The following is a 21,277-nucleotide window of genomic DNA, read 5'->3' as shown; positions in this document are numbered from 1 at the left end:
ATTAAATTGCCCTAATTAATTTATCCAATGATCCTGAACATTTTCAAAAATGCCTTAATAGCTGGCCAGGCGTGGTGGCTCATGCTTGTAATCCCAGCACTTTGGGAGGCTGAGGTGGGCGGATCACGAGGTCAGGAGATCGAGACCATCCTGGCTAACACAGTGAAACTCCATCTCTACTAAAAAGACAAAAAATTAGCCGGGCATGGTGGCAGGCACCTGTAGTCCCAGCTACTTGGGAGGCTGAGGCAGGAGAATGGCGTGAACCCGGGAGGCGGAGCTTGCAGTGAGCTGAGATAGCGCCACTGCACTCCAGCCTGGGTGACAGAGCGAGACTCTGCTTCAAAAAAAAAAAAAATGCCTTAATAGATGATAGAGAATTAATTAATCTCCTCACCTATTAGGAAAAGTGTAATATAACTGGAAATTTTAAAAAGTGAATATAACTGGAAAATTTAACTAAAAATTACCCTAAATTTATCAGGATAAAATAATCAGTTGTTTATCCTTCAAAAATGAGAAGTTTATTCCTAAGTAGTATCACTGATTTGTTCACTGACTTGTTGATCAGAATTACTGATAATGAAACAGTCTTCATTTGGGAGATTCAACATGTAACCCAGTATATTTTAGATATTTCTTAAGCATTTTTTAAGCAGCTGCACATAAACAGATTCAATTTTCATATTACAAATAAATAACAGAAATTCTATTTAATTTTTTTCCTCTTAAAAAAATAAAAAACAAACCTGAAGTGCTGCCAGCTTCCTCAAAATCAATATTTCCAAGGTGCAGGACACCAGCTACTACCCGGAAGAGATCAAGCTTTTCTTCATCATCCAAACCAATTTTTTTCATAGCCGTGCACATTCTAATAAAATCACCATGGTCATCTAATAGAGGATCTTTCATAGAACCTGCCTTAAGGTACTACAAAACAAGAAGACACCAATTAACTGATTGTTACATTATTTAAGTACACTAAAACTACTACACCAGGTCAATTAATGCACTATATAACATGCAAAAATAAATTCTGTCAATGGGAAAATCTTCACTATTCTAACATTCAAAAACTAAATGACCAGGAAAGGTATACACAGGATCTCTCTGTTCTATTTCTCTATTTGCTACGTGTGAATCTACACTTACCAGCAAAAATTGCAATTAAAATAATGGAATTAGATGTTTTTTCAATTAAATTACAATTTTCACTCTAAAGTCTTATAATCCAAGGATATTAGAAAAAGATAAAAAATTCGGTGGAAAAGGAGGGAATATCAATACTTGTATCAACATTACAGATTTTTTAAAAATTAGGTAATGATAAATATATTCATTTAATTATTCCACAATGTATACATGTATCAAACATTACACTGTACTCCAATGTACAGTATAAATATATACTATTCTTGTCAATGAAAAAAAGAAAAACTAAGTTAAAAAGTGCAATAAAAAATTTAAATGTGACAATTAGTATGACACTTCTTTAGATTAACTGCCACCAACTGCACCAATATTAAGTAGTAGTAAATAGTGAGCAGGCTGATACAATTTTCATACCTTAGAATTCTTTTTTAAAGTTTTTTATATGCATATATATATATATACATGGTAAAGTATATTAGTAAGCACTATGCTTACTCTAATAATTTACACAATGACTTAAAACATTTCAGAAAAAATGAGAAGAAAATTTGTTTTCTCTCCTAAAAGAACTTGCATCTAATGTACTCATTTGTTAGACTCTATACCAACTCAGAAGAAAAAAAGAAGAAGAAAGTCAGGTCTGCAGAAACTAGAAGGAGAAACATAAAAGTTACTGGACATGAAAAGATTGTACTAGAAATTTTCCAGAACTTGAGAATACATAATTTAACATTAAGTAACAGGATCACGATTAACTGGTCATTAAAGATGCCTCCCGGAGACGGATTTTTTTTCCTCCCAGTAAACAAATGATTCCCAGCTCAAGCTGTAATTGTCTTTCCACAAAATTATTTAAAATGTTCAATTATGAATGTGCAACATTTCTGGAAAATATCTAACACAATAAAATTCAATTTATTCTTAAAAGAAGCAAAGGAAACAATCACATGCAGCCAAAACTGTTCAGCAGAAAACACACATCATGCAGAATTTTTAGTTTGCAGTAGAAGAATTGCTTCATTTAAAAACTATTTCTAATCAAAAGTTAATGAACATATTTGCTGTATGGCAGACTAAAAATACTGCATTTTTCTAAAAATTACACACAACCTAAAGACACTCAGATGGAACTGGGCAAAGGGTTTAATTAGTCAAAATGATCACCTCATCCTCCTGATAAAGAAGACATAAAAAGTAATTTAAACATATTAATCCATTATTTAACTATACACATAAACACACACTCACTCAATGCGAATAAGATTTCTGACAGAGTATACTGACTCTAGAATAAAAGGGTAATTTTCTTCTTTGGAGAGTACATGCTACTCTTTGGAGAGTAAACTTCAGTTTTCTTTTCTCTCTACTCCATTTTTTTCCATGGCAAATGATCAAATTTCTATCTTCCCCCCACCCTTCAGAACTGCTGCAATGTCCCACTAGGAAAGGTCTCCATTATCTTAGTGAAAAGAATATAACTACTATATTTTGATATCTCAGAAAAACATAGTCTTATCAAGACAAAGAAAGACACCATAATAAATATTAATGTTGCTTCTTAAAGTACCAACCATGGCTATAACAAAGTTTATAGTTTGTAATTCAGATTCTGTATCTATAATGATACATAAAATATCAAATTAAACAAAAATTAACTGTAGGGTTGTCTGCTTAGAATTTTAAATAAAGGAATATTTTATTTGCTTTCTATCCTTTTATATAAATATACTAAAAACATAAATCATCTCATCCATTTTAAGAGGAGTCAAAAATATCGGGCTTACAAATGTAGAAGCATTAAAAACTGACTATTATAAAAATTTGTTCGCTTACTCAATTTAAATTTTTAACAAAATTAATAAAAGTAACATTAACAAGTATCTATCATTAATCCTTAGTATTTCGTAATTTAAGTCCCTTGAGTACATGCAACTTAGTACCACTTACTAAACACTGCATATTAAAATTTAGAAGGGTTGTAAATTTCTAGATTAAGAAAATGTTTTATAAATAATTAATGGTATAATTACATCTATTCTTAGAAATATAATTTACTGAAACCAATATATAAATTTTTCATATTACATAAATATGATGTTTTAAACAGAACTACAATAATATACAAGCTTTTTTTTTTGAGACAGAGTCTCATTCTGTTGCCCAGGCTGGAGTACAGTGGCGCGATCTCTGCTTACTACAGCCTCCGTCTCCTGGGTTCAAGAGATTCTCCTGCCTCAGCCTCCCGAGTAGCTGGGATTACAGGCACATGCCAACACACTTGGCTAATTCTTGTAATTTTTTAGTAGAGACAGGGTCTCATCATGTTGGCCGACCTGGTCTCGAACTCCTGAACTCAAATGATCCACCCGCCTCAGCCTCCCAAAGTGCTGGGATTACAGGCGCGAGCCACTCCACCTGACCAGGTTTTTTTTGTTTTTAACTCTGTTGCCCAGGCTGGAGTACAATGGCATGATCACGGCTCACTGCAGCCTCCACCTCCAGCGTTCAAGCAATCTTCCCACTTCAGCCTCCCAAATAGCTAGAACTACAGGCATACATGACCTCACCCAGCGAATTTTTTTTAATTTTTGTAAAGATGGGGTTTCACTATGTTTCCCAGGCTGGTCTCGAACTCCTGGCTTCAAATGATCCTCCCGCCTTGGCCTCCCAAAGTGCTGGGATTACAGGTGTGAGCCACCACACCCAGCCTATAACATTTCTTCCCAAGAATGCTTAATCTATTTACTGTCTATATCAAGGCTCACTTCAGTCTTGAAATAGACAATAAATTATAAAAGACATATTCTTAAGCTCAAGTGGTAACATAAGAGTAAGTTTCAAAAATGCTAGAAGAGACTGATTCTTACGCAATTTAATACCTTCATGCTTGAAAACAGAATGAGAGGAGAGCAGTGCAGTGATGCCTAACCAGAAAGAACAGAACCTGTTGCTTCACTAGATACCAACAAGAGGTATAAAGTATTACACTGTGAAAGAGACTTAGATGAATATTTAGTTTTTTTAAAATATAAGCCTAAAAGTCAGAACTCTTACTTGGGCTCCAAAATAAAAATTATAACACATCTTTCAGTACGTTTTTTTTTTTTTTACATTAAAGATTTTAAGAAAAATGGTCTACTATACCTCAGGACTTTTGCGGTTCTGTAAAATCTGTTTGTCCGTTTCTTTGTTAGCAAAGTATCTAGTGCAGCCTCGGTTTAAATACTATGAAAAAACAAATTAAATATAATTAACATATATGATCCACAGGGAAATAATACAGGAGAAAACACAACTTATAAAATAGTGCCAACCATAACGAATTTCTGAACACAACCTGAGTACTGTTTAATCTCACCATTAAAATCAATACTTCTATATTTTATAAACATTTTCTTCCTAATAATAAAACCAGGCATATTAAAAATCCTAATCTCTGAAAGGAGATTAAATAAAATGATTAAAATAAAGATCAATGACATAAAAGTTTTCTACTTTTAAAGGGCAACAATTTTATATCTTTTCAGTATCAAAAATCTAAATACAGTGCATAAAATCATGAAAATCAACTTCCTACTAAATATGTAGAATCTCAAGTAAGGACCCATACTGTAGTTTAATTTTTCAAGCAGTATTTTAAATTCTGAAAAGTTATGAAAGATAAATACTATCCTTGATTTTCTTAATTTTTTATTTTTAGAGTCAGTTTTTTAAAACATGCTTTTCACATTTATTGAAAACTAACAATGACTGTACATAAATTACAGTACTTGCTTTATGGATCAAATAATTTAAGGTTTTCTTATTTCAATGATTTACTTTGCTTACCAAAGGCTTTCAAAAGCTAAATGCTTCCAAAATATAAAACAAGAGGAGTAGTTCAAAAAAAGAACATATATCGGTATCAACAAGAATCTACTGTTCACATTTATTGGTCTTGCAACTGAAATCTTGCTTCATTTAAAAACTGTTTCTAATAAAAAGTGAATGGACATATTTGCTATATGGCAGACTAAAAATACTGCATTTTTTGGAAAATTACACACAGCCTAAAGACATTTAGATGGAATTGGGCAAATCTGATCAGGAAGGATGTACACAGAGAACAGGATGGACAAGTTTTTTAAACATCTCAGCTTGTAAACATCTCTTAAATCAGGTGACTATGATTTTATTGTACCATGGCATGAATTCCCAGATTAAATACACCACATCACACATACACCAAAAAAAATTTATAATAAATTTGAATGATATGGGGATAAATTTAATATTTTAGACAATCAATGCATCTATTGTTCCTTCTCCATTATAATTAAATGCTAAAATACAGTAAAAACAAGACAACTATATACATGTTTTTTTTTTTCATTCTACCCTAGAATATTTGTGAATAAAAATAAAAGAGAAAAGAGGACAATGTTGGTAAGCATTTTCAACGGACTGTTTCAAATAAGAGCTCTTTTACTTAGCAGAATAATAGCTTAAACACATAGAGCCAAAACAAATATGTTCTTTGCTACCAAGCATTTTGTCTCCTCACTCCAATTGTTTTGTCAAATACTTTGTTTCTGGACAGTGGGGCCTAATATTACAACCTTGGATAGAAATGTGTCCTTTTAGTTTTTCTGTAACTAGAACACTACCCCTGCCATCTATTCTTATTCTATCCACCCTTTCTTCACATTCAAGGATCTATCCATGATTACAGCAAATGGCTCCATAAAACATGTGCAGAAATATTTGAAATGTCTAAATAATGCGAACATTTTTAAACCTTTTACTTTTTAAAGTATATGTGTGATTAATACAAATGTTTTCAGACAGGTATACATCTACAATTCTTTACATACTAATTTTGATAGAGGAGTGACCAAAAACATTCAACAATTTTGGAAGTATTCAACCTATTGCATGTCTCCCCTTTGTTTTTAAAACCTGATCTCTCAATTATAACCAGAATAAACTACAGAAAAACCTGATGAAATCACTAACACACTTTTAAGTCACTTTAAGGCAGAATTATTTGGGAGAAGTGGATATAGTAGTGTGTGTGTGCCGGCATACAAGAGGAATATTCAAGATGGCAGATGTATGCAACGCTATTCCCCTACTTTCCCTCTTACCATCACAAGGACTCTCCTGTAAGAAAGGAAATCAGGCCTCCTGGTTCACACTGCAGAATCAGGAAACCCTCTAACCAGAAAAATTTCAATAGCTGCCCTTTCAGGATGCCTGCCATTGTACCAGGAAAGGCTGTATATTCTGAAACCCAAAAATACTATGTTCCCAAGCCTCCAAGCAGGAAGAAAAGCTAGATTAAGGCCAGAATAGTCACATCACTTTATTGTCAAATAAGTATTGACAAAACCGTACCATCATTATTACATTTTATGTAGTTCCTAGTAATTTATTCCTTTTTTAAAAACCATAGTAAAAAGAAATGCTTTCTTTACTTTCATGAAAATAATGTGGGCAACTAACTTCAAATTCCAATTAATCTGGAGAGTTCTAGAAAAGACTGGACATTTTAGAAGTATATAGATACATTTATAAAGCATTTTAAGACAACAGACTTTTAAAATTTGCAAATACACATTAAAAGAAATTGGTTGAAGTAAAAGAAAAGCTGTCTGCAAACACACACACACACACACACACACACACAACCACAGAGCAATAATTATGTGTGTTATGATTCTCAAATAGAGGGTTTCTGACCAAAAAAGACTATCGGAATCAGCTGGGGAACTCTATACAAATGACATTCCTTACTCACATTCCATTCCTTTGTATAAACAACATTCCCATACTCCATACAAGGACACTGTTTCCTAACCTGAGAATCTGAAAATTGTGTTAACCATCCCCAGTCACCGCTCCTAGAAACTCTACTCCCTTGGCTTGTAATGCTCGGGGATGGGGTGAGTGTGTGTGTGTGTGTGTGTGTGTGTATACGCGCACGCGTGCGCGTATGCGTGTGCGTGTGTGTGCGCTCTTCCCACCACATTCTAAGTTGCTCAGGAGCAGGGACTGGGTATTATTTATCTTTTTAATCCTGGCCCAATGCCTGGCACCCAATGGGTAAGCAATAAATATTTGTTGTTGAAGTGAATTAAGAAAAACAATCATCTGTCCTTTATTAATATTAATTCAGTGTTCAAACATTTTTACAGATAAGTCAAAGGTAACTTTAAAGCTAGTATTACAGAGCTATTATAAATTTCTAGTTGAGTTTAAATTGATAATAGGGTTTAACATCTATCCTTTTATCTATTCCATTATGTGCCTCCTCATATAGTAATATATTATAAACTCAGCAGTACACCTTAATAGAGATCTTCTCAGTACAGTGGTCATTCTAACATGTTATACTTGATCCAATGTAAGTTACATACACACAACAAGTAGATTTCAAAATCCACTAAAATAAGTTTTAGGCTTGATGGCAATTCTGTTTTCAAAAATTGTACAAAAATTTTTTTTTTCTTTGGGACAGGGTCTCACTCTGTTGCCGAGGCTGGCGTGCAGTGGCACAATCATGGCTCACTGCAGTCTCAACCTCCTGGGCTCAGGTGATCCTCCCACCTCAGCCTCCAAGTAGCTGGAACTACAGGTGATTGCCACCATGCCAAGTTAATTTTTTGGTTTTTTTTTTTTTTTGAGACAGGGTCTCGCTACATTGCCCAGGCTGCTCTCGAACTCCTGGGCTCAAGCGATCCATCTGCCTCAGCCTCCCAAAGTGTTGGGATTACAGGAATGAGCCACTGCACCCGGCTATATGAAATTTCTTTTCTTCTGACCTACCCGAAAATTATCTGGTGAGCTCAAATGAAGTTTTTCTCTAATATCTTCAGAAGCACCAGCACACAACCTATAAAAGATATGATAATTTCTTTCCTCTTTGCCTTGAACACAGATTCTAGATTTCTCTAGGAGATAATGTGAAACAAATCCTCCAACAACTGAGTTCTAAAAAACAAAACACAGAGAAAATATGTTTTTGCATTTAAAGTCTTAAAAGTATTATTTGCCAATGTTAAATTATTTACCTTTTCTAATACATATTTGTCTATCAAAGAAGTTATAACATTCATCAAATAAAGGGGAAAAAACAACTAAATGTAAGCATAGAGTATTTATAATGGTCATCCTTCATTTTAAACATCCTCATTTAAGTCTCTACCCAAATCCTGCTAAGTTTTGAGCCAATGAAGAATCACAATTGATCCTGCACTGTACTTCAACACAGGTGCTAGAATATCTTACATGACTAGCTATACAGTAATACTCAATGCTGAAGTCAAAATCAGTATCTGGGCTTTAAATTGTGAAAGGAGCTTTTAGATGGTCGTAGTGGACACGTATATTCCTGCAACCATCTAAAGTAACAATAAAACTTGAAGGGATTTATCATTAAGTGCAAGTACAGCACCAACTGACCCTTGCATTTTTATGAACACTCCCCAAAAATATCATTCCAAAGCTTACTCTCACTTACCTTTTCATTGAAATGTATTTCTACAAATTTCCCAAATCGACTGCTATTATTGTTGCGAACAGTCTTTGCATTTCCAAAGGCTTCTAGGAGTGGGTTAGCTATTGAGAAAAAAAAAAAAAAAATCAATCAAAAAATTAGCATGACGGAACAAAACAAAACATGCATAGTATATCTCCATTTGTTAATGTATATGTCTAGAAAAAAATGTACTAAAAAATATTAAGATGCATCAGGCGCAGTGGCTCACGCCTGTAATCCCAGCACTTTGGGAGGCCGAGGCAGGTGGATCACGAGGTCAGGAGTTCGAGACCAGCCTGGCCAAGAGGATGAAACCCCACCTCTACTAAAAAATACAAAAATTAGCCAGGAGTGGTGGCGCATGCCTGTAATCCCAGTTACTTGGAAGACTGAGGCAGGAAAATTGCTTGAATCTGGGAGGCGGAGGTTGTGGTGAGCCGAGGTCACACCATTATACTACAGCCTGGGTGACAAGAGCAAGACTCCATCTCAAAAAATAAAAAATAAAATAACATGAAGGAATTCACATGTAATGCCAAATTCCACAAATATTTATTGACTACCCACTATGCTCAGGCACTATTCAAGTCCAGGAGATGTGAAAATTTCTCAAAAATATAAAAAGAAAATGTAAATGTTATAGGACTAAATTTTTAAGCTACTATGTTACAAAATGTATAATTCGACTTTAAAATTTTTTCCCTAAGAATTTTACTGTTTTATCAAGTATATTAGGCCCACAAGAGTAATTAGATAAAACAGTAAACCTCTTGTGAGAAAATACAGACAAGGGTTGTATTACTTGACTTACTTTTCTAAAACATCTAAAACATTTTACATATTAATAGTCTCCATATTTAACATTTTTACATGTATATCCAGTGAAATTTAACATATTAAGAGTTTACAGAATTACCTAAGAAAGATTCTCAGAATAAAAGGTTTTAAAATCCTAATGAACAAATATAACATTTTCACTGTTATTTTATAATCACCTATCCACATATCATGACTGGATAAGAGTTACTAGAGTCTACTCTTATACTCACCTAAGTCTCAATCATACACATACCAAATTAGTGTTAATCTTAGACACATATTCTCCTTCAACAAACTTAAAGTGCTTCATAATGTTTAGTGTTAAAATTTTTTTTATGAAGCATGTTCTTCCTATAATAAACATGAAGCCGGCCAGGCGCAGTGGCTCATGCCTATAATCCCAGCACTTTGGCAGGCCAAGGCAGGCAGATTTCGAGGTCAGAACATCGACACCATCCTGGCTAACATGGTGAAAACCTCATCTCTACTAAAAATATAAAAAAGTAGCCAGGCGTGGTGGCGGGTGCCTGTAGTCCCAGATACTTAGGAGGCTGAGGCAGGAGAATGGCGTGAACCCAGGAGGCGGAGGTTGCAGTGAGCTGAGATCGTGCCACTGCACTCAAGCCTGGGTGACAGAGCGAGACTCCATCTCAAAAAATAAATAAATAAAATAAAAAATAAACATGAAGCCATATTTCTTATGAAGACTTTTCAGGTCAATTTCTCCTATTCTATCCACAGCAGAATGCTTAACTAGTCTCTAAACTCTTTTAAAGATCATTCCCCAGCCATTTCACGTGCCAAAATAAGAAAGAAAACATTAAAACTAAAAGAAATATTAGCATATATCTCTCATGTTTCAGATGCGACAAAAAAACTGAAGCCAGCATGGTCAGCCGGGGCGCAGTGGCTCACACCTGTAATCCCAGCACTTTGGGAGGCCAAGGTGGGCGGATCATGAGGTCAGGAGTTTGAGACCAGCCTAACCAACATGGTGAAACCTCGTCGCTAATAAAAATACAAAAATTAGCCGGGTGTGGTGGCGGGCGCCTGTAGTCCTAGCTACTCAGGAGACTGAGGCAGGAGAATCACTTGAACCCGGGAGACGGAGGTTGAGGTGAGCCAAGATCATGCCACTGCACTCCAGCCTGGGTGAAAGAGTGAGACTCCATCTCAGAAAAAAAAAAAAAAAAAAAAATGGTCAACTCACTCTTCAAAGGCCACATAACTGTCTGCTGACAAAAAGGACTCAATTACAGGTCTCCCCAACTCCCTTATCAGCAATCTACTAGTTTTTGCAGAAGAATTTAATACAAGTAAAATATCCCAAAATAGGATAAGAACCTCTCCAACAGAAAATCATATTAATGCTACTAATAATATACTCATTCCAAAACCAGCAACCAAACTTCTATTAAGGATGGCATCAAAAGACTCTATGCCCTTCTAGTTACATTTACTATTATCCATTAAGAGGCTACAGAGCTGGGCACACTGGTTTACGCCTGTAATCCCAGCACTTTGGGAGGCTGAGACAAGTGGATCACCTGAGGTCAGGAGTTCAAGACCAGCCTGGCTAACATGGTGAAACCCCAACTCTATTAAAAAATACAAAAATCAGCCAGGCATGGTGGCACACACCTATAATCCCAGCTACTCAGGAGGCTGAAGCAGGGGTATCACTTGAACTCGGGAGACAGAGGTTGCAGCGAGCCAAGATCACACCACTGCACTCTAGTCTGGGTGACAAAGTGACTCCGTCTCAAAAAAAAAAAAAAAAGCTATGGAAGCATTTGGAATAACAGACTTTGCAACTTATCTCCACTATAACACACTACATACTGTACAGCACATTACTGTGGAAGAAACTGGGCTTATATCCAATTGTCAAGTGAGTGTGCTCCTCAAGTGAGCAAATCACAATACTAATTAGTCTTTTACTGAGGTAGCCCATAATTTGTTCTGTTTTATTAATTTGTTCAGTTTTTAAGAATGACTCCCTCGCTAAAGTAAGGCACTTTACTGTGAATAAAGCATTACTTACGAGGTAAGTACATATTTGGGTATGTTACAACACCACATAAAAACTATAAATGAAACTAGAAAATTCTTTATATTAAAAAAAACTTTATTGATGCTCAATTTTAAAAATGTTTATTAGAGTTGTATTTAGATTGATCGACATGCAGATTTTACATCATTGTGAAAAATGCACATATCATTTGCTATGATCTAGCAAAATGCATGAACATACAAGGCCCCATTAAGTTTTTGTTCAACTAACATTTTTCTTTAAAATGTCAAGAGCATGTGTGTTGCACTCGTAGAGTCCCAACTACTTATGAGGCTGAGGCAAGAGCACTGCTTGAGCCCAGGAGTTTGAGACAAGCCTCGGCAACATAGTGAGATGCTGTCTCTACTTTAAAAACAAAAAAGGCCAAGAGAGTGTAAAATATGCATTTACTATGGCATGTAGTTAAGATGTCTAGGTTTATACCCGAATTTCACAACTGATGAGCTATATGAGCTTCAGCATATTTAAATATTATCATCTTTAAAGTAGGGATAAAAGAGTTTCTAATTCATTCTGTGAAGATTTAAATTAGATAACAGATTTTTAAACAAATAGGATAATGCCTAATACATCCCATATATGTTATTATCACCATCATTATTAAAAAATGCTTACTGAGTACATAGTGGGGGAAAGTAAGGCAGGGAGAAGGAGAAAGAGTGTTCAGAGAAGCCTGTTTAAGACAGTTCAAAGAACTACAAGGAGCCCAATGTGATTAAAGCATAAGCAGTTAGAAGAAACATGACTCTAGGTGAGATCAGAAGAGGCAGGAGCCAGACCACACAGAGCACTGTGGGTGATGTTACACATCTGGCACATGATGTTGAGCAATATGAAGCCATCAGATGATTTAAAGCAAAAGAAATTGTTCTGGCCAGGTGCGGTGGCTCACCCCTATAATCCCAGCACTCTGGGAGGCTGAGGCAGGCGGATCACCTGAAGTCAAGAGTTCAAGACCAGTCTGGCCAACATGGTGAAACCCCATCTCTACTAAAAATATGAAAATTAGCCAGGCGTGGTGGTGGGCGCCTATAAGCCCAGCTACTCGGGAGGCTGAGGCAGGAGAATCACCTGAACCCAGGAGGTAGAGGTTGTAGTGAGCCGGGATCAAGCCACTGCACTCCAGCCTGGGTGACAGGTGAGACTCCGCCTCAAAAAAAAAAAAAAAAAAAAAAAGGAAAAGAAATTATTCCAACTTCCATACAGAGACTGGATTAAGGAGAAGTAAGAATCTAATTGAAGAGACCAAGCAGGAGTCTATGATGCAGGAGGGCATCATGCAGGAGATTCAACATAATGGTAGTCTAGGCCAGTAGTCTCCAAACTGAGCTACAAGAAGATTTTCTAAGGAGGTATACAAGCATGGATAGCTTAAGGAAATCAATTTACACACTACTGCCTTTGTTAAAAAATGACTTCCCTAAAAAAGCACCTAAAGCCAAATAACCCTTCTTCCTCTTCCCTTTACACAAAACAGCTCCACAAAACAAACAGGAAGCTAAAGACATTCCTGTATTTCTTTCATTCATTCAGCAGATATTTACGCTCTGTATCAGTTACCATTCTAGGGGTTTGCAATATGAAACAAAAATCCCTGCCTTCTTAGTGTTTTCATGAGGTGGGCGTGGGGGCAGAAACAATTGATATTAGGTAAATAACAAGATGATATATGAGCAATGATTTGTAGGAGATAAGACAGTCTTTTGCATCTCTGAGAGAAGAACATTCCAGACCACTGAAAGAAGTCTTGTAACTTAATTTCAGTACATGCATAACAACAGAAAAATTAGCAATACCTTCAACAATTCTGTCATCAATATCTTGACCTGTTCCATAGGATTCAGTCAGGTATCTGTTTAAAATATAGGATAAAAAATGTTGATGACAATAATATGGTATACAATTATTTATAATTTTATTATTTAGTACATATAAAACTGAAACCTAGATCATCGCTATAACAAATGTGTACTTAAATGCAACTATTCTGCGACAGCTTTTTAAATGTATTTAAAATTCTATTTGGGGCCAGGTGCAGTGGCTCATGCCTACAATCCTAGCATTTTGGGAGGTCAAGGCAGGTGGATCACCTGAGGTCAGGAGTTCGAGACCAGCCTGGCCAACATGGTAAAACCCCTTCTCTACTAAAATACAAAAATTAGCCAGGCATGGTGGCACATGCTTGTCATCCCAGCTACTCGGGAGGCTGGGGCAGGAGAATCGCTTGAACCTGGGAGGCAGAGGTTGTGGTGAGCCGAGACTGCACCACTGCACTCCAGCCTGGGTAACAGAGTGAGACTCCGCCTCAAAAAAAAAAAAAAAAAAAAATTCTATTTGGTGGTGCTATGCTCATTACCTCAATGATGAGATCATTCACAACCCAAACGTCTATGTCACAAAATATATTCATAACAAACCTGCACATGTATGGCATGAATCTAAATGCTGAAATTATAAAAATGAAAAATAAATTCTATTTGTATTGCATTTAACATCTAACCTATTACATTTAACATCTAATCTAAAACATTATTTTTAAAATTGTTTTGGGAATGTTCTGATTTTATCCAACTATTTGATTTTAAATATATCATATTCATCAACTACAGGAGATTTCAAAGCCTTTTGTGAGAGCCTATTAATTCAATCTTCGGCTACGGAAAACAAGGCAATCTGCCTCCGAACAACTGGGAAGTTATCACTCTTCATGTTGTTTCACTGAAATATGAAACACAGACAAATAACTATTTGCCTGGCACATTCCAAAACAAAAAGCAATCCTTAATTTAAAATATAAGTTCATATTATAAGTTTATAATTCCTTAACTTTTTGTTCATTTTCATATATTAACCATAGACTCATATAGACTATTACATACAGGAAAGAAAGAAAAAGAAATTGAAACACTTAGAATCCAAGAATACTGGGAAGCATTCATTTAACCAGAATTGTGTGTGTGTGTGTGTGTGTGTGTGTGTATAAAATAGCTGTTAAACTCTTCAGTTGATTTTATATAGATAACTCTGAACAGCTTACATATTTACATAATGAATAGCACAAGTTCCTAGTACCACTATGCAGCAATCAACTAAGAACTGTAATTCTGTGGGAGTAACACTGGTGAGTATGCTGCTCCTAGCAGTAGTTCAACCACTAGATCTAACCTCATGGGTATGTAAATTAAAAGAACTATACTACAATGAGTGTTACGATTCCTTCCACTTTTAAAATGCTATAATTCTAAACAACGTGTAAGGCCAGGCATGGTGGCTCATGCCTGTAGTCCCAGCACTTTAGGAGGTCAAAGTGGGAGGGTCACTTGAGTGCAGGAGTTGGAGACCAGCCTGGACAACATAGCCTAACCTTGTCTCTACAAAAAAACAATTAGCCAGGCATGGTGGCACATGCCTGTGGTCCCAGTTACTTGGGAGGCTGAGGTAGGAGGATCATTTGGCTTGGAGGAGATCGAGGCTGCAGTGAGCTATGATCACACCACTGCCCTACAGCCTGGGTGACGAGGCCACACAGCAAGACCCTGTTTTCAAAAAACAAACCAAACCAAACAAAAAAACACAATGCAGAGAGTTTAAGTTAATGTCAGCAAACGGAACACGTTCAGAGGCAGGCTATAGCGAAATAGAAATAAGGAGGCCAATTATCATAAGCTTAAGGTAAAAAATGGTCTTTTTTTTTTTTTCCCCCCCCCAAGACGGAGTCTCACTCTGTCTCCCAGGCTGGAGTGCAGTGGCCCGATCTCGGCTCACTACAACCTCCGCTTCCCGGGTTCAAGCGATTCTCCTGCCTCAGCCTCCTGAGTAGCTGGGACTAGAGGCGTCCACCACCACCCCTGGCTAATTTTTGTATTTTTAGTAGAGACAGGGTTTCACCATATTGGCCAGGCTGGTCTCGAACTCCTGACATTGCGATCCGCCCGCCTCGGCCTCCCAAAGTGCTGGGATTACAGGCGTGAGCCACCACGCCCAGCCAAAAAATGGTCTTAACCATGCTAACAACAGAAATATAGACAGAATGTAAATGTTAGATTCTTAAGGAACATTTCTAGATCACCCTTTGTCTAACCAGTACTGGTCTCCTCCAAGATCCTCATGTGAATAACATGTCAGAGCAGGCTTTCAGTCATCTATAGACTAGCTTCCATATAAGGTGTCTGTATCTTAAAAGGGGTAGAGCCCACCATTCCAAACTATGTCATGAAGTATGCAAAGGTATTAAAAGTCAACCAGTTCAAATTCTCAAAGAAATATTTACACAGCCATGTTCATAACAGCACTATTCACAATAGCCAAGAGGTGGAAGTCACCTAAATATCCATTGACAAATGCATGGATAAACAAATGTACCATATATCTACAATAAAATATTATTCAGCCTTCAAAAGGAAGGATGGGATACAAAATACTAAAAAATAAAAATAAAAGGAAAGAAATTCTGACACATACTACAACATGGATGAATCTTAAGTTGAGCTAAATGACATAGGCCAGTCACAGAAAGACAAATACTGTGTAATTTCACTTACATGAGAGATAGCTATAGTAGTTAAATTCACAGAAAAACTGGAAAGTAGTATGGTGAGTGGATAAATGGAGTTGTTGAATCGGTCAAGTTTTAGTTTTCCAAGATGAAAGTTCTGGAGGTTGTACAGATTGGCTGCACAACAATGTGAATATACTTAATGCTACTATGCTATACACTTAGAAATGGTTGACAACTTTTACATATGTATTTTTTTTTGCCAGAAAAAAGTCAACCTGGGCCGACCGAGCATGGTGGCTCATGCCTATAATCCCAGCATTTGGGGAGGCCAAGGCAGGAGGGTTGCTGGAGCCCAGAAATTCGCAATCAGCCTAGGCACCACAGTAAGACTTCATCTCTACAAAAAAATTAAAAGATTAGCAGGGCATGGTGTCATGTGCCTGCAGTCCCTGCTATTCAGGAGAATGGGGTGAGACAATCACTTGAGCCCAGGAGGTCAAGGCTACAGTGAGCTGTGGTGGTGACACTGCATTCCATCCTGGGTGACACAGTAAGACCCTATCTCAAGGGGGGAAAAATACGATCAACCTGCTCAAATATTTCAAGTTAGCTGAATACTCACCTTAGAACAAATTTTGTATTTTCTGTTTTACCAGCTCCTGATTCGCCAGATACAATGATAGACTGACTCATCTTGAGCACCTTCATGTCTCGAAAAGCTTTATCAGCTAGGGTCAAAATAAGACATTAATGATGGGCAATATATTAAATACAAAGTTAATAACAGAAAGTTCACTTTAGGAGCACTTACTCTTAAAGAAATCATAAACGTTCAACGTTAATGAAATTTTAAAATAAAGCCATTCAAAAGTGTTCAAATCATTTTAGAAGTATTTACTTTAAATATTCTATCTTATTATCCTAAAAGTTAAGTGATATGAAATCCAAACAAACAACTCTTAAGTTTCTGATACAATGTCTTGATATTATGGGCTATGGCTCATCTCTTCGCAATTCCAGAGCTGATCTGCAGAGGGATTTAGAAAATGGTCACTACACATAACTAATGAAGTCCCCAGCGAAAAGCAGGAATTAATGAGCTTCCAATTAAGAAATCTGGCAACCACAAATTCGGCTGGAGAAAACAAAATACATAATAGCAAAATAAATCTGTGGGTTTTTTTCCTATAATACAACTATTAAATTTATGAATCTTGTAGAATTTGTCAACATTTTACAACGACGCAAAATTAACAGCTTTAAGTTTCCTAGATTTGCCACTGTTTATACATATAATTTTTAACTATCTTCATTACACTCCAACAATTTAGGCTATAAACTGTATTAAATGTGAAGTCTACACAGACAAGTTGAAACAATTTAATGCTGTTAAAGCAGTCTCAAATTAAGACAACTGTAATTCAAAATTAGGTCATCACAATTTGGCTATATAAGACTATTTCTCACCTCAGACATGTGCCAAGAAGACTTTAGAAATGGCTTTTACTCTAAGGGGAGAATGCAAACCATATGCAAAAGTACACACATCCCAATGCAAACCATATGCAAGAGTACACACATCCCTTTGTCCAATTTATCAGCAGCCTGTTCCCCTGTTCCACCCCTGACCCATTTTTGGTTTTTTGGTTTTTTTTTGAGACATGGTCTCTCTCTGTCACCCAGGTTGAACGTGGTGGCACGATCTCAGCTCACTGCAGCCTCGATCTCCTAAGCTCAATCGATCCTCCCACCACTGCCTCCAGAGTAGCTGGGACTACAGGCAAGCACATGCCTGGCTAATTTTTTCATTTTTTTTATAGAGACAAGGTTTTGCATGTTTGCCCAGGTGGGCATTGACCTCCCAGGCTCAAGCAATCCGCCCTCCCAAGTGCCTGGATTACAGGCATGAGCCATAACACCCATCCTCCACATGTTTTTAAAGAATCATTCCAAACACTTGTTTTTTAGCAGTAAAAAGCTAAAAATAAAAGCTCATCGATTTACATTTTAAACATGTAACTTTTCTCCAGTGATAAGTTTGCACGTATTCAGGTTCTAAGGGATTTTGCAGGCTGAACACACGATGCCTGTCATAGCTTCTTTCAGCCAAAAGTAAATCTGCTGCTGCCCTGGTAGAGTAATTATGTCAGCCATATTTACCCTACTTAGTAGTACACAGCACACAGGTCAACCAAATCTGGAAGTGAAGTCTGGTTAGGCCAACACACAAGCATAAAGAGAAAGCCCAAAGAGAAACAGGCTGCACTACGAACTAGTTCCAACACATGTCACTTAGCTGCTTTATGTCTGAATGCAAAGGGTTAGCTAACACTTCCGTATTTGGTGGGAAGAGGGGTAACTGCTCATTCTGATCAAAAACCTCCACCCCCTAAGCCTCAGATCTGGAGGACTTCAAAATAAAAGAGAAGCTGAGAAAGGCAAAGAGACACTACTATCTTCCCACACAGGTTCTCCAGCAGTATGGAGCATATACTACTTTTAATCCTTTAATTTTATAAACCCCTGATGCAAGATGATGCCCAGAAGTCTGTTCTTATAGCTCAAATCTAGTCCAAGTAACACACTCACAAGGGATGAGCTGGGTAAGAAATGAAGGCCAGGACCTCAAAACTGAGAAGGAGGACACTTTTAAGATGCAGCTGATGGTATTAAAGAGCCTAAAAGTACCATTAGGTCAGTTTTATTACATCCTACTTTCAACTGGGCAGACATCCCTTACAGGACACAGGCATTTAACACAGATAATGATGTACAGTATGCCTGCCCCATTAGTTGACTGCAAAAGTATTCTTCCCCACCCTGTGTAAAATACTTGCTCCTATCAATGTTGAGATATCCAAGAAGTATACAGTTCCTCCAAAATACATGTTCAATTTATGGTATCTTTTATTAATCTAAAAGAAAAATTGAGTAAATCTGTACAATATAAAGAAAGACAAGAATTAAAATACAATTAAAATCACTTACCAATTGCAAAGACATGAGGTGGTCTTGTCCCAAGAGATTTTCCTTGGTATGACTTTATTGTTTCTGAAGAATATATTTTAGGTATGTCAAAGTATGGATTCACTGCAATCAGAATGTTGGCGACATATGTCTAAATATGAAAAGCATAAACATAAAATTTTCCAATTACTATTTTCATTTAAAGATAAACAAAGCTCATAGAAGAAATAAAATACAAAAAAATCTCAATTATCTATATAACTAAGACTCCCAAATCAGTCCTAAATATTCCGAGTATTCCCTGATCTTTATAGGACCCATATTTCTCCAATTCTTAATAAATATTTGTATCTTACCAACCCATAGGCACCTCAAGTTCAGCATATCCAAACTCAAAATCATCTCTTCCCACCTACCTCTGCCTCAAAGAAAGTATTCTCCTTCCATGTGCTTCCCCAAGGACATGGCATCACCACCAAGTCACCACAGACAGAAATCTGAGTCTCTAGCTCTATCTCATTCAGCCTTCTTCTGTTGACTCTACTTACGAAATCTACTCCTACACCTAAGTTTTGGTCCTTTGTATTCCTTACCTAGTGTATTCACCCTGCTACTGAGGAGTTTAATACAGCTCGTAGCACCTTCTAGGCCCATCCCTATCACTGAATGCCAAGGATTGATTTAGCTCTGTGGTGACCATTTGGTTCCAGATTTCTTCCAAACAATATATGCTAACCATTATCTATAATATTTATGGGTTAAATGTTTAATGAGCAACTTAAGCTTGCTTTTTATTTTGGAATTTAGCACATATTAGATGTTCAACATGAGTCAGTTGATTGAGTAAATTTTGCCTCTAAATATATTTCTAATCAAGAATAGCCACATGTAAACTTAAATATGTTCTTTATTTAGTTGATTTTGAAAAAAATCAGGGAGAGAAGTAAAGTCTTAAAACTATATATAACTAGAAGATGGCAAGTACACTCTTTTGGAATAGAATAAATAAGTCCTATTTCCCAGCTGTTACTACTTGGACAGATGGCAGAGACTAAATGTAATTTAGTCAGAATTAAGTAAGTACAATTAGGCAAACTGATAGTGATATAAAAGATTAAGACTGTCATTTGATCTAGTAAGTGTCAAAGAAGCCATGTGTTTTCTTCGTTCAAAAATAATGAAGAGCCCCATCTTTATAACAGGAGAACTACAATGGGGTAATTCATCTCCAGCCACCAAAGGACTATATGGTTAGGTCATATTGTAATAAAGTCTCATGCATGCCCAAAGAATAATTATAATTAAAACATACTAGGTGAAGTATCCATCTGAATGATTATTTCAGATCATTGTTTCATTCAGAATGAAGCCCTATTTACACTGAAAGCATTTTCTTTCATTTTTGAATATTCTGGACTTCCAAGGTAGAGTATCTAGGGTCTAATGAAATTCAGCAACTAAATATTTAGGTTCTATGGTCAGCATTCCTGTGTTCTTAATATTTCCTCAAATACTACCTTCTATTCTAATTTACATTTTGTTCCTCATTCAAATTTTTAATTTCAATATACATTCCTTACAGGCTGCCTTACATTGTCTTCCAAACAATGTGGAAAGTGAATCAAACATATCTACAGACATACCAAAAGTAAAAAATCAAAACCAAAAACCATTATAGTGCTTTCAAAAACACTCAAACTGGACATTTTTAAGTCCAAAAGATACTAAGCAACACTCTGAATTCATAATTTCTTTCCACGAACACTGATTAAGTGCCTTCTATGTACCAGGCATATTTTAACCCCCGGAGTTCGAGTTGTAAATTAGAAAAAAATATTTGTCCTCACTAAGCTCATACTCTATTCAAGAGGCTCAGATCAAGCATGATTTTCTGTTAGAAAATTTCAAGTGTGACAAAATCAAAGAGTACCACTTGAAATAATTATCTCCACAAAAACTGACACCATAGGAAAATACTTACATAAATTCTGTCTTTACTATATCGAACTTTGATATTATGGAGCAGTGTGGCTTCATTTAGATACATTAGTGAACCTAAAACATAAAATTTATATATCACTAGAGAGTTGAAGAAAACAAAATAAAACAATACTATCTTAATCTGAATCACTTTGACTTATCCTAAAAATCAATTGTTAGGTTACATTTAACTCCATCTTTTTTAAAACCCAGGCTGATGTAAACCCTAGAAGCTGATTTAAAAGCGATCCAGTTTACATGTGTTACA

The 21,277-nt window shown here is 36.2% G+C and overlaps 1 protein-coding gene across 1 annotated transcript in view; it reads right to left on the bottom strand.

Annotated features, from left to right (window-relative positions):
- MYO6 (myosin VI) overlaps window positions 1–21,277 on the bottom strand; it is a 161,005-nt gene that overhangs the window by 59,620 nt on the left and 80,108 nt on the right. The window contains exons 4-11 of the mRNA XM_025382209.1: window positions 21,011–21,084; window positions 19,051–19,180; window positions 16,685–16,790; window positions 13,361–13,416; window positions 8,654–8,751; window positions 7,960–8,124; window positions 4,297–4,377; window positions 750–930 (exon numbers count right to left, since the gene is read on the bottom strand). Coding sequence (XP_025237994.1) covers window positions 750–930; window positions 4,297–4,377; window positions 7,960–8,124; window positions 8,654–8,751; window positions 13,361–13,416; window positions 16,685–16,790; window positions 19,051–19,180; window positions 21,011–21,084 — 891 coding nt within the window. The remainder of the gene's footprint in view (window positions 1–749; window positions 931–4,296; window positions 4,378–7,959; window positions 8,125–8,653; window positions 8,752–13,360; window positions 13,417–16,684; window positions 16,791–19,050; window positions 19,181–21,010; window positions 21,085–21,277) is intronic.

The sequence above is a fragment of the Theropithecus gelada genome, chromosome 4 (genome assembly GCF_003255815.1).
Source record: "Theropithecus gelada isolate Dixy chromosome 4, Tgel_1.0, whole genome shotgun sequence".
NCBI lineage: Eukaryota > Metazoa > Chordata > Mammalia > Primates > Cercopithecidae > Theropithecus > Theropithecus gelada.
Note: the sequence above shows the minus strand (reverse complement) of the source record. Positions and strands in the feature narration are given on the sequence as shown.